Source organism: Lolium rigidum, chromosome 7, assembly GCF_022539505.1.
Source record: "Lolium rigidum isolate FL_2022 chromosome 7, APGP_CSIRO_Lrig_0.1, whole genome shotgun sequence".
NCBI classification, from domain to species: domain Eukaryota; kingdom Viridiplantae; phylum Streptophyta; class Magnoliopsida; order Poales; family Poaceae; genus Lolium; species Lolium rigidum.
In genome coordinates, this window is record NC_061514.1 from 84,762,111 (window position 1) to 84,775,544 (window position 13,434).

General features: G+C 50.0%; 1 protein-coding gene, 1 long non-coding RNA gene and 2 pseudogenes across 2 annotated transcripts; 2 read left to right on the forward strand and 2 right to left on the reverse strand.

Annotated features, from left to right (window-relative positions):
* The first annotated feature begins 1,239 nt into the window (after nucleotides 1-1,239).
* Nucleotides 1,240-2,511, forward strand: LOC124671612 (annotated as a pseudogene).
* A 478-nt stretch (nucleotides 2,512-2,989) lies between these two features.
* On the reverse strand, nucleotides 2,990-3,535 carry LOC124669972 (heavy metal-associated isoprenylated plant protein 39-like). The gene is made up of 3 exons (XM_047206498.1): nucleotides 3,469-3,535; nucleotides 3,294-3,372; nucleotides 2,990-3,159 (listed from the first exon to the last, which is right to left on the reverse strand). Exons 1-3 carry the CDS (start codon nucleotides 3,478-3,480, stop codon nucleotides 2,990-2,992), a joined length of 261 nt encoding a protein of 86 aa, XP_047062454.1. The 5' UTR covers nucleotides 3,481-3,535.
* A 5,068-nt stretch (nucleotides 3,536-8,603) lies between these two features.
* On the forward strand, nucleotides 8,604-9,900 carry LOC124671613 (annotated as a pseudogene).
* Nucleotides 9,901-11,360: 1,460 nt separating this feature from the next.
* On the reverse strand, nucleotides 11,361-12,053 carry LOC124677905. The gene is made up of 2 exons (XR_006994269.1): nucleotides 12,006-12,053; nucleotides 11,361-11,612 (listed from the first exon to the last, which is right to left on the reverse strand). It is a non-coding gene; the product is annotated as an uncharacterized LOC124677905 (long non-coding RNA).
* Nucleotides 12,054-13,434: the final 1,381 nt, after the last annotated feature.

The following is a 13,434-nucleotide window of genomic DNA, read 5'->3' on the forward strand; positions in this document are numbered from 1 at the left end:
CCAACTTTAAATTATGTTGGGTTGCCAGCTTTCAATACACGCACACAACATAGAAAAACGACATCCAAAACCAGACGAGCGCGACTACAACAACCTAAGATAAGACATGTGATGCATGAGGTCTTCGGCTCGATCCTCTAAAGAGCATGGAAAGTCGCCGGCAGACGAAGCGCCGGAATCCCCTCCAAATTGATTTCATAGGTGCAACCTCCAAACACTCGGAGACCACGCAGCGGAGAACCAAACGAGCGATGCCGGTTGGTGCCTCAAGAGGCAATGCCTTCAAGAAGGGGACGACACAAAAGTGACACCATTGCTCGACCAAAAGGGTCTAGATTTTCACCTAGAGACACCAAACCATGACGGGGAGAAGGCCGATGCTCTTCGAAGATGCCACCAAGGAGGGGAATGGCACCCAGGGGCGTCACCATCATCGGCGCCGGCCAAACCGGGCAAGGCTTTCACCCGAGACATCGGCTTCAACCACGCACCATCCACTCCACCGAGCAGACTGAGGCGTCACTGAGGCACCCGCCGTGATACAACCATGCTTCCAGTGGTGCACAAACGGAGCAACAAGAGAGGACTTTTTCCTCGCTGGACCGATGGAAACCGAGAGCACGAGATAATATGTGCACCATAGTATATCAACGGTGGATTAAATACACAGTTATGTCCAACATTTATTTTAAATCAGCAGCAACACGAGGGCACTTAGCTTTTTCGATAAAGGGAAAGACACCAAACATTTATTTTAACTAGTATATATATATATATATAGATATATAGATTAGATATAGAAAAAAAATGAATTAGTGCTAGGAGGAACTAGACACTAAATGATATAGTAGAAGCGGGACCTCGGCGTGAGAATTCCAGAAATTCGTTCCGGACAGGATTTGAACTCTGCCACTGCGACCCTAACCACCAGGCTATGCCCACGTCCTCATATAGATTAGATATAGATATAGAAAGGTAATATTCGGCCTGAATCTGATTGAGCCCCGTCTGTTCTCCGTAAACTGTTCGGATGGTCGGATTGTAATCTGTAGCGGACACGCGGTGTTGCCCTCAGCTCCCTCCCGTCTATAAATACTTGCCGAGGGCTTCATCGTTCTCCTACTTTTTTCTCCCGAGAACGATCGGCGCCCAGGTTTAGTTTGCTCGACGCCACTTCGTGGAGTGGTGTCTGCGCGCTAAAATTCCAGAACGGAGCACCCTACCGGCCGGGATGGACCAATGCTTACAGGTCGCTTTGGTCGCCGGCGCGGACGCCATCGCCGAGCAGTCCAATTCATCTTCTCGCCCCTTTCCCTGCGGGCCGCGCTCGCTCTGCTCGCCGCCGGCACGAAGGGTGAGATGCTGCGGGAGCTGCTGGCCTTCTTGGGCTCCCAGGAACTCCACCTCCTCAACGCGACCAGTGCCTGTCTAATCGCCGAGATGCGCTCTTGGCCGCAACTCTCGTTCGCCGCCGGCATCTTTGCGGACAGATCGCTGTCGCTCAGGCCGGAGTTCCTGTCGACCGCTTCCTCCGCTCACGGGGCCTTGGCAAGATCCTTGGACTTTCAGAATCAGGTTGTACAATACTACGAAATTAACAATAAAGCTTTACGAAATTAACACTTTGCACGATAATTCGAGTAGAAACTGAGAAACTAATTTTAATTCCATTGATCGGATCAGCCGGAGGCAGCGGCCGCAGAGGTGAACGCTTTCATCGCGGAAACCACCCGAGGGCGCTTACGCGACCTTGTCTCCGCAGGGATGTTTAAAGGCGACGCCAAGATCGTCCTCGCCAACGCCATGCACTTCAAGGCGACTTGGGCCCGGAGGTTCGACCCGTCGGACACCGTCCGCAGCCAATTCAACCGTCTCGATGGCACCTCCTTGCGAGTGCCCTTCCTTTCCGACCCTGGAATGCAGTACGCCGAGAGCTTCGACGACCTCGGCTTCAAGGTGCTCCAGTGCTTCTACAAGATGGTCGGCCGCGATGGCAAGCTAGACCCCAAGGCGCCCTTCTTCTCCATGCTCATCTTCCTCCCGCACAGGCGCGACGGCCTCGGCGACCTCCTCCGGCTTGCCGTCTCCGAGCCGGACTTTGTCATGCGCTGCGCTCCCCGGCGCGAGCAGCGGGTCAGCCCGTGCAAAATCCCCAAGTTCAAGTTCTCCGCTCGGCTCAACGCCATGGACTCGCTGCGAGGCCTCGGGGTCGCCGCCCCGTTCGACCCGCTCGCCGCGGACCTGTCTGGGACGGTGTCCAACATGCCCCCCAATGGGCTCTACGTGTCGTCTGTGTGGCAGAAGTGCGCCGTGGAGGTGGATGAGGAGGGCACCACGGCGGCAGGAGCGACGTACACGTGTTCGAGCCCAACCTACAGCCCGCCGAGCACGCCGCCGCCGCCGCCCATGAGCTTCGTCGCGGACCACCCGTTCCTCTTCGCCATCGTCGAGTATGGCAAGGGCCAAGTCTTGTTCCTCGGCCACGTCATGGACCCTTCGAAAGAGACATGACTTCGCCAGCCATGCCAGTTAACCATGGGCCGGCTGCGATGGATGACGACGAGTGGGGGTTGCGGCCTGTCGCCTCTGTTCGAAATTTGAAGTTTCTTTCCTTCTCTTCTTTTGCGATGAACCTTGGTTGTATTAACGACGCGCGCTGAGGAAACTCGTTCACTCGATTGATTTTTTCGATAATGTTTTCTTAATTGGTGAAGTAGATGAATCATATTGAGGCCTACTCCAAGTATATTCAGAAATATATTTCTCTGTCTCTGCATTTCACACACTTTCGAGAGCAGTTATATTGAGGAGAAACTGAGCCAAGTTAGATATCCGAATAATTATACAGGAAAAGAATCACCTAAGATTAATCTTGGATACTTTACTACATACACTGTAAAGCAAACAAAAAATTCACCCTGGAGATCGAGACGAAGAGACAGAGATCCACGGGATCGAACATAGGAGTACTAAGAACTACCATGTTTGATCACTTCTTGTCCCCTTTCTTGTCATCCTTCTTCTCTTCTTTGGCCGGCCCAACAGAGAGGATATCGATCCGCCCGAACTTCCTTAACCTCTTGGCGATCGTGACGGTGTCCATATCACCTATCACCGTCATCTTCTGATCTTTGAGATCGGCGGCTATCGAATCAATACCTGTTTCAGATCATGATCAGAGATTGAACCTTGAATGCTACTCCGCATACTACTACTACTTAACCAAGATAGCAAGCGATCAGTGAAAGAGATGAAGAACATAAGCTGAAAAAACAGCAAAACTAGCACTTCACCATAGATATCTGCAACAGTTTCCATTGCTTTCTGCTTCACTCTCTCGTCGCTCATAGAAGAAACCTTCAGGACCACCTTCTGCTAGCATGCAAAGAACTCTGCAATTAGAACCCATCGAAGAAATTGTCCATGGCTGAGAGAGGCTTGATCTGCAGAAATGCACTGGAACCATACCTGCGGCGCCATCCTGACGAGAGACAGAGAGGGGTTGGAGACCAGGGAGGAGAATGTTGTTCGTGGTTTCTAGTGTGCAGAATGAGCCAAGCCTGGGAGACAACAAACCCGATTTTGTACACCGTCGCCGGGTTCAGGCTTCCTCTATGTTTCTTCTTCTCTTGGTCCAAGAGCACAAGTCATATGCACTGAAAGACCGCGTTGCCTGTGTACAATTCTGGGACCGAAATTCAAATTGGTCACCTAACAAAGCAAAAACATTTCGTTGGTCGTTGCGGGTGGCCAGAAAGAAAAGTGCCAGAATAACGTTAAGCCGTTACTTACCAGTCATACTAATAACTATTCGAAAAAAAATTCATAACTATTAACTCGTAAAGTCCAGGATTTTTTATAATTCATCAGGTGCATCGTGTCAAAAGGTTGCCGTGTCGACACTGGCGGCTCAGCAGTTGTTTACCTGCCATCACGTAGCACGGTAGCAGCCTACTTCCTACAGTCCTCTTTATGACTTTCGTTGACAGCACTGAGATACATCAATTCTTGTTGTGCCTTGCGGTCTTGGGAACAGTTAGGTCCCTCGCACAAAAATTAGGGAACATTTAGGTAAGTTTGGTCAGCGTCTTTGCTATGCAGAAACTAGAAACTAATTTCTTGTGCCACAGGCAATGAACCTATCATGTGCTCCATGGCACTGCTAAATTCTTGTGCCACGTCCAATGAACCTCCCAGAAGATAACAAAATGTAACAACACTTGTGAGGAACTATATCGTCCATGACTATGGAAGAACAAGTGCCTACATGGTAAGTTTGTGTTCCAACCATTTTTGCGAGGTGATCTGCCACTGCCTTAAGAACCACGCTTCAACCTTTTTTGTGACCTTTGTATATTCCTTGCTATACAAATAGACAGTTTTTTCATTACCAATGCATACAATTGATATTTTCAAACATCCTAGGAAATCCTCTTATTGCATCAGCGATGAAGCTGGTTCATAGGGGTTGGTATCAGTTGACACCCATGAAAAACACAAAAATCTTCACTAATTAGCACTAGCTAATAATTATTTATAGAACATGACCCCAATAAAATAGTGAGAATATAGACATGACCCCATTAATATCTTTTTCTAGCTTCGTCCATGTATTGCATTATGTGCCATAATTCGATAATTCGGGTACAGACACTCAGTGACAGTGGACTCGACATCTAACACAATTTTCATAAACAACTTCCATCCTAAAACGGCGCCGAAATACCACATCATCGAGTAGTCGATCATCAGCGAAGTAATCGGCGTACAACATTCAATAGCCCTCCAACCTCTGCCTCGGCTTGCTCTTGCGCCGCCCTAGCCTCGAACATACACGCCACAACTTCAAATCTCGGGTGTATATGCCTAGGAGACAAGATGGGATCTTCATATGCTCGTCATTGGTGGCGGAAGCAGTAGCATCGGCCTCTTCCTCAAGAAAAGTGATGACTATCTCCTCGTCCTTCAAATCCATGAACATGCAAATTTCCAAACACCTCGTATGCAACAGACGGCTGCGAGAGTGGGGGATAGTTGGCGGACGCCTCTTGGCGGTGGTCGGGAGTTGGTAGATGGTGAGGTAGGCAGGGGTGACGAGGTGTGTTTGCTCGGAGGACCGGCATGTCCTGCGGTTGGAAATGGCGGAGGCGAAGAGGGTTGGTGCCGGCGGTGATCTAGTGGGGGTGGGTGAGGGAGGGGCGAAATGGGGGGTTTTTTCCTCTGTTGTCACCGACAATGCTGGCCCACGAACTTTTTAGCTCCATCCCCCCTCCCGTGGATCAGGTGTGGCTTCAAGGGTGAAATGGGGGGTTTTTCCTCTGTTGTCACTGAAAATGCTGGCCCACGAGCTTTTCAGTTCCATCCCCCTCCTCCCGTGGGTCAGGCGTGGCTTCAAGGGTGAAATGGGCTTTTTTTGCTCTGTCGTCGCCGACAATGCTGGCCCACGGATTTTCAGCTCCACCCCCCCCCCCGCGTGGGTCAGGTGTGTCCTGGGGGTGAAAATCGGGTTTTCGGGGGGCCGACTGAGCGAGCTTTTTGGGTCCGGTGCCCCCAAATCCTTTGGGGTGGATTTGGGGGAGGGCCAAGTGGATATACTCTTACCTTTTGGCACATTTAGGATGCTCGTAACAAGTTTCGATAGGGGTACAATATAGTGTTGCTGGGATGAAGCCTGTCGCCTACCTCAAACGTGAGACCTCGAGGGCACTATCTTGGTCTCCGCCGAGGTTAATGTTGATGAAGCTCTATTGATTCTTCTCAAAGAGCAGGCGCTGGTATTGTGGTGTGTGACCATCGCGGAGATTTGGTCGATGTTTGTGCTAACAATTCTCCAGAGGTTACAATACCTGAACTCGCAGAAGCAATTGCAGTTAGGACGGCGCTCGTTTGTCAAGAATAAGGTCGATGTTAGCACGCATAGCACCTGGACCGTTTTTGTATGGTCGTACAACCTCCCTGGTTGTGCACAAAGTAGCGGTACGTACACATGAGTATTCTTATTCAGGGGACGAAACAACCGGGTATCGACATGCATCTGTATCTCGGTCTGTTAAAAGAGGAGTTAGCCACGTTGTGGGAGACGCCAACACGTACGTGGGACGCGTACAAAAGAGATTATTTCCCTCTCAGAGCCGCATTGCTCACGACAGTGTAGGACTATCATGGTTACGCATATGTACCGTGCCAGGTGAACCACGGATTCAAGGCATGTGTCAACTGCATGGATAAGACCCCGCATCTGCAGCTGCGAAGGTTCCCGAGTCTTCTAAAACTGTGTTCCAAGGGACTCGAATGTGGCTTCGCTTGGATCACCCGTGGAGAAAACGCGGAGACCTGTTTAATGGCAAAGAGGAGCTCGGAAGAGCCCCACGACCGAGGAGCGGCGAAGAAATATACGATCTTTTGGAAAATTGGGAAGAGTGCCCCGTGCTGGGAAAGAAGCGATCGAGGGAATCGCCGCTGCTGGGTCGGGTTCCAGGTGTCTATGAGGAGTGGAGGACTGTCTCGAGCAGGTGCATAAGTTCAGCAGGAACAACTACAAGGGATACGCGACTAGAGAGGAGACGGTAGCACAGTGGAGGGGACACGTGAGGAAGAAGAAGAACCGGGTGAAGTTATTGGTCCCCCTCTTACTCACCGCCACCGCAGTTGTACTCTACTTTACTTTAGTCTAGGTGGCCGGTGACTAAGACATGGATGTGAACATTTGTGATGTACGTGTAATAATTTGAATCTAAATGATGTAACGATGAAGATTTGTATGTATCATGTCATTTATGTGTCATTCGTGAGTATTCATGTTATTTGTGGACAATGCTATGTATTTCATGTATATACCTGTATATTCCCTGTGTAATACCAGTATATACTGCAGAAATGGGAAAATTTCGAAAATAAAAAAAACAATTTTGTGGCGCATATAATGGTGATGCGCGATAAAATCAGGGCAATATTCTATGGCGCATCCACAGATATGTGCCACAAAATCTGGTGCAAAATTATGTGGCGCATGTACGTAGATGCGCCACAGAATTCAAATACTAGTCGCGTGACAACTGTGGCGACTAAGAAGGAATATTTGGTGCGCCACAGTTGGCCTATTTCCCACTAGTGGCCGTGCCACTAGTCAGCTAGCAACACCTTCAGAAGTCACGCATTTCTCCTACTGGTCGATTAAACATCGGTTTCTTACTGAGAGAAAACTTGCTGCTATGCTCATCACACCTTTCTCTTAGGGTTCCCCAACCGCTTCCACAACAACCACCACAAAGATTGTCTGGCGCCATCACCGTAGCACCATCAGACGCCGTCTTACGATGCATGGCCTTGGCCATCGGATCCTCGTCTGTAGCTGCCGCACCATCGAGGCCAACTCCATGACGAGTACTGCATCGCGATGGTGTGCAACCTACAGCCGTCGGAGGCCGCATAGGTCCTACCATCCTAGTTGAGTTGGGTGTCGAGGAAGACCCTCCCCTAGCCCCCCCCCGGTTGCACCCCCAACGCTCGCAGGCTCGGCGAAGAAGGCGGTGTCCGCCACCCGTCCACGTCCGAAACCACCATGGCTGCACTTTCACAAGGGAGGAGGAGACGGTAACACAAATGAGAACTTTCATTCAAGAACAATAATGGCATAAAAATATGCCTATTCATCATTAGTTGAGAACATACCGGAGGCGACGTGGACGACGAACTTGCGTTTCGGGGTGGATCATGCCCAACCCCCCCCCCCTCCTCCTTCACCTTGGCAAGATGGCCGCACCAACACCGCTCCGCTCTCACCACCTGGGGCATGGTTGCATCCATCATCTTCTTCGGCCTAAAACATTGGTACAAGCAAGGCACACTCATGATGGCTAAGAGTTGGCAGAAGGAAGGGGAGGGGTAGAAGCACCGGTACATCAAAACATGCCGATGCCTAGTTTTATGGAGAACATGGCAAGAAATGGCGGTAAATTGTGGAAACAGAAATTGGCCGGACCAGAAATGTCGGGAACTGTTGGCGAGAGGAAGTGGCGGGAATCACTGGGGCAGGAATTTTAGGGTGCGAACTACTGATTATGCTGCTAACCAGCCTGTCGGCTTTAGCGATACCAACATGGTCGTTTCGGTGTGGCCGACACCGAGGGCTTAACATTCTTAAAGTTTATCAAAAAAGCATATTATTCCCGGAAATGAATAAAAAAAGCTACTATTTAAAAAAATTAGCATCGACTAGATCGGAGAGGATCCGGCGGACAGAGAGGAACCGATGCACCGATGGCTCGTGAAGACAAGCTGGCCAATCGTGCACTCTTTAGCAATCGGGAAAATTCTTTAAAAGAAGAAGAAAAGGTAATATTCCGCCCGAATCTGATCGAGCCCCGTCCGTTCTCCGTGAACTGTTCGGATCGATGGTCGGATTGTAATCTGTAGCGGACACGCGGTGTTGCCCTCACCCTCCCTCCCGTCTATAAATACTTGCCGAGGGCTTCATCTTTCTCCTACTTTTTTCTCCCGAGAACGACCGGCGCCCAGGTTTTGTTTGCTCCACGCCACTTCGTGGAGTGGTGTCTGCGCGCTAAAATTCCAGAACGGAGCACCCTACCGGCCGGGATGGACCAATGCTTACAGGTCGCTTTGGTCGCCGGCGCGGACGCCATCTCCGAGCAGTCCAATTTCATCTTCTCGCCCCTTTCCCTGCGGGCCGCACTCGCTCTGCTCGCCGCCGGCACGAAGGGTGAGACGCTGCGGGAGTTGCTGGCCTTCTTGGGCTCCCAGGAACTCCACCTCCTCAACGCGACCAGTGCCTGTCTAATCGCCGAGATGCGCTCTTGGCCGCAACTCTCGTTCGCCGCCGGCATCTTTGCGGACAGATCGCTGTCGCTCAGGCCGGAGTTCGTGTCCACCGCTTCCTCCGCTCATGGGGCTTTGGCAAGATCCTTGGACTTTCAGAATCAGGTTGTACAATACTACGAAATTAACAATAAATCTTTACGTAAACATGATGAACCAACCAATAACAGTAAATACTTTGCACGATAATTCGAGTAGAAACTGAGAAACTAATTTAATTTCCATTGATCGGATCAGCCGGAGGCAGCGGCCGCAGAGGTGAACGCTTTCATCGCGGAAACCACCCGAGGGCGCTTACGCGACCTTGTCTCCGCAGGGATGTTTAAAGGCGACGCCAAGATCGTCCTCGCCAACGCCATGCACTTCAAGGCGACTTGGGCCCGGAGGTTCGACCCGTCGGACACCGTCCGCAGCCAATTCAACCGTCTCGATGGCACCTCCTTGCGAGTGCCCTTCCTTTCCGACCCTGGAATGCGGTACGCCGAGAGCTTCGACGACCTCGGCTTCAAGGTGCTCCAGTGCTTCTACAAGATGGTCGGCCGCGATGGCAAGCTAGACCCCAAGGCGCCCTTCTTCTCCATGCTCATCTTCCTCCCGCACAGGCGCGACGGCCTCGGCGACCTCCTGCGGCTTGCCGTCTCCGAGCCGGACTTTGTCATGCGCTGCGCTCCCCGGCGCGAGCAGCGGGTCAGCCCGTGCAAAATCCCCAAGTTCAAGTTCTCCGCTCGGCTCAACGCCATGGATGCGCTGCGAGGCCTCGGGGTCGCCGCCCCGTTCGACCCGCTCGCCGCGGACCTGTCTGGGACGGTGTCCAACATGCACCCCAATGGGCTCTACGTGTCGTCTGTGTGGCAGAAGTGCGCCGTGGAGGTGGATGAGGAGGGCACCACGGCGGCAGGAGCGACGTACACGTGTTCGAGCCCAACCTACAGCCCGCCGAGCACGCCGCCGCCGCCGCCCATGAGCTTCGTCGCGGACCACCCGTTCCTCTTCGCCATCGTCGAGTATGGCAAGGGCCAAGTCTTGTTCCTCGGCCACGTCATGGACCCTTCAAAAGAGACATGACTTCGCCAGCCATGCCAGTTAACCATGGACCGGCTGCGATGGATGACGACGAGTGGGGGTTGCGGCCTATCGCCTCTGTTCGAAATTTGAAGTTTCTTTCCTTCTCTTCTTTTGCGCGCGATGAACCTTGGTTGTATTAACGACGCGATGAATCACCTAAGATTAATCTTGCATACTGGCCCGTCCGCGACCGCGGCCAGTGCCGGTCCATGGACTTGGCCCGTACGAGGACCTGCGGGCATCTGCGTCCACTCCTTCCTTTTTTTCCGCGACGAACGGCAGCTGTCACGATCAAGACAGGAGGCTGTCACGATTCGGCGGCACCCCTCCGCTTGGCCAACGGAACGAGAACGGGCCCCGCACGGGAGATGGACCGTCCCTGTAATTAAGGAGCAGGCACGCCGCGCGTTTTATATATGCCACCTAGGCACCTACACGAGGTCTGACCTGTGCCCAAGCCCAAGTGGTAATCAATCAATTTCGGTACGCTTCCCGCGAAAAGCCTTTTCCTTGGACCAATTAATTAGCCCGACAAGTAAAATGCGTTACTGCCTTTTTTTTCCTTACGGAAAAATATACTCCTACTACTTAAGTCATCCCTCAAATTCGTCCACCTCCCTACTCGCGTACGTGAATATTGCTGCTTCTCCATTGGCCATTGCATATGAGAGATATATCCGTATTTACATAATTCTCTGACATATTTTTTATGGACGGATATTTTGAGGCAAAAAGAAAGTCTACTGTACTAGCCTTCGTCTTTCTTCTTCTTTGCTTCATACGACCTGCTAGTGCTGTACCCGAACCACTAAGATCACTCAGCTAATAACCAATTATAGGTTCAAAATAGCTACTCCCTACGTTTCCAAAGTGACTACATGCATACGGGTACTACAAATGAGTGAATCTCCGCGTTAAGAGTAGACGACATACAAATCAAACTGAGTGTAAAAGCTGACTCGATACAAATCAAATGAGCGAATCTACACATTAAAAGAATTCGATCTACCCAAAAGTTCAGCACTCACTCCTCCCTGGTGGTCCTCCTCCACATCCCTGCGACCTTTGGATCGACGGGGAAAACCTAGATGGCGCCGACAGTGGGGCTCGGCGTTAGCCGCGGCCGGTGGGAGCTAGACGAGTTTTAAACACAACAGGTGAATCAACACAGACGGAAAAACCTGGCACGCTGTTTAGGATCTCTTCTGCTTTAATTAAGAAACCAAAAGCACTACAGTACTAGTATTTGAGCTAGCTACCCATCCCAGTTTAATAAACCAGCTAGCTATCGGTGTTCATGCCCCCATTGCACACTTTGAATAAATCTAACACAAGCACGCAATGTACTACTAGCCAAGCCAATAAAAGCTAGTTACAGAGTGCACACACAAGACTCAAAAACAGACAGCTTGTCAATTGTTGCCTGCTACTGGTGGCGGTGACAGCAAGCATAGCAGGAGTACTAGTAATGGATCAGCATTTAACTTGGCACGTGCAAATAATTAACATTCAGTCAAGGATACCCACAAGTTCAATCAAACTTCAGCATCCAATGCACATATTTCTCTCTCTCACACACACAACAGACTTGCATGAAACTATTGCTCGACATAAGAAACAAGATATACCAGGCTAGCCTCTCAGAGTTCTGTTCTTCAAGTAACATACCGGCAAGACTGCTTCAACTTGTCCTCATTCCCCCTTCCATGTAGCTGCCACTTGACAAAGTAATAAGTAAGTTCATCAATTTGACAGAGTTAAGAAACGCACTACTAGGGGGAAAAAAGGCCAAACAGTTCACATGATACTTAAACAACACATGAATTCAAGTGAGATACAAATTCAAGAGAAAATAGACGCTTTTCATCCATAGCGACCAGGAGTAAAACAGTGATCTAATTGTCAATTTAGATAGACTACAACTCCACTAAATTGCATTCATTTCAATGGGTGAAACAAAGCTGTTTGGAAAACGAACTAGATCAGCTTCGAAATTAAAGTAAAGTTCAAGCACATCACCTCACAATTGACACTGGCACAACAGTACAACAGTGAAGTTAACACAACCATTTATATTACAGAAAAAAGAGCTACTTTTCGATTACCTTGGTGTCCTGGAGAAGCACCGTAAGCTCATCTTTCCCAGTCTTGTACCGGGGCAGAGAGAGGGCCTGCGAAGAAAACACCGCAGTCCCGATCATCCTGCCGCTTTGCTGCTGGCCAAATCCTTCCCTAGTCAGAGGGCCACAAAAATTCAGTCAATACATACCAACTCAATACAAAGAACTGTTATATGATTAACTCTCTACAACAGCAACAAATCATAAAATAGCACATGATATATACAGTACCAAAACATCTGACCCCTCCCATCACAAGAGTTATTGATGTGCACTCAAGTGAATCCAATCGAAATTTAGGTAGTGCATATGAGATGCGGCTGAGCAAGGCTTGCAAGTGAGATGCAAATCCAGCCGACAAAAGACGTTTTACAAATGCAGCACATGTAATCTACAAATGCATCTTTCGAAATAAACAGCAGCACATGCACATAACTCCATGTGAATTCAGCATTAACATTTACTATGAAATACACTGATTTTCAGCCAAACAGAGTTGCATACGCACACATAAACAGTAAGATCCATTTGTTTTAAAGCTCACTCTCCAGCATTCTAATTTTCTGACATACACATGGATGTTGATTAATTCTCAACTTTGTTTAACTAAACAGTGTCAAAGCAATCGCAAGAGCTACAGGTGGAGGAACTCTAACCGATGCATAGACATTAAGCCTGAACACACAAAAAATAGCATGATTAATGTACTAATGAGAACAGACCATAGCAACTAACTGTCCTCTGTAAATTGCTCAAACTATACATGTAAAGAAGGTTCACACAGAACTGTTTTGCATCAATGCGCAACCAAACGTGCCAACCATTTGCAGTTCTTCTTCCCGATAAAAACTCCTGGAGGTACAAGTCCCAGTAGCACAGCAAGGAATTTCGGTCTTACCTGCAGCTACAGATCCCTGTAGCTCGCTAGCAACAAATATTGCAGAGGTAATATACTAATCAACAGCAGACCATAGGAACTAAATGTCCATTCTCAATTTCTCAAACTATATATGCACAGATTTTTTGCATACAACTGATTTGCATCCAGGTGCAACCAAAGCATGAAAAAAAATCCCTGCAGATTGACGAATTGGTCTCACCTGCGGCGTTCTACCCCTGCATACCGCGAACGGCGGCGACAATCAACCCCACATCTCTCCTCCGGCTACCTGCACAAGAAAGAAGCATTTTTTAAGATTAGGGAGAAGAGGATTGGGGGATGGGGGTTGGGTCACGGCTCGTACCCCTTCGGTGGTCGGCATCACGGCGCCGGCGACGCCGCTGGAAGGTTCCTCCCGCGCGGCCACGACCTCCGGACGCGAGGACCCGGTGGTGAAGGGGGCGCACGGGGACGGAGCTGCGAGGCGACGACGGGGAAGCGGAAGACCAGACAGTGTCGCGTCTGGCCTTGCCC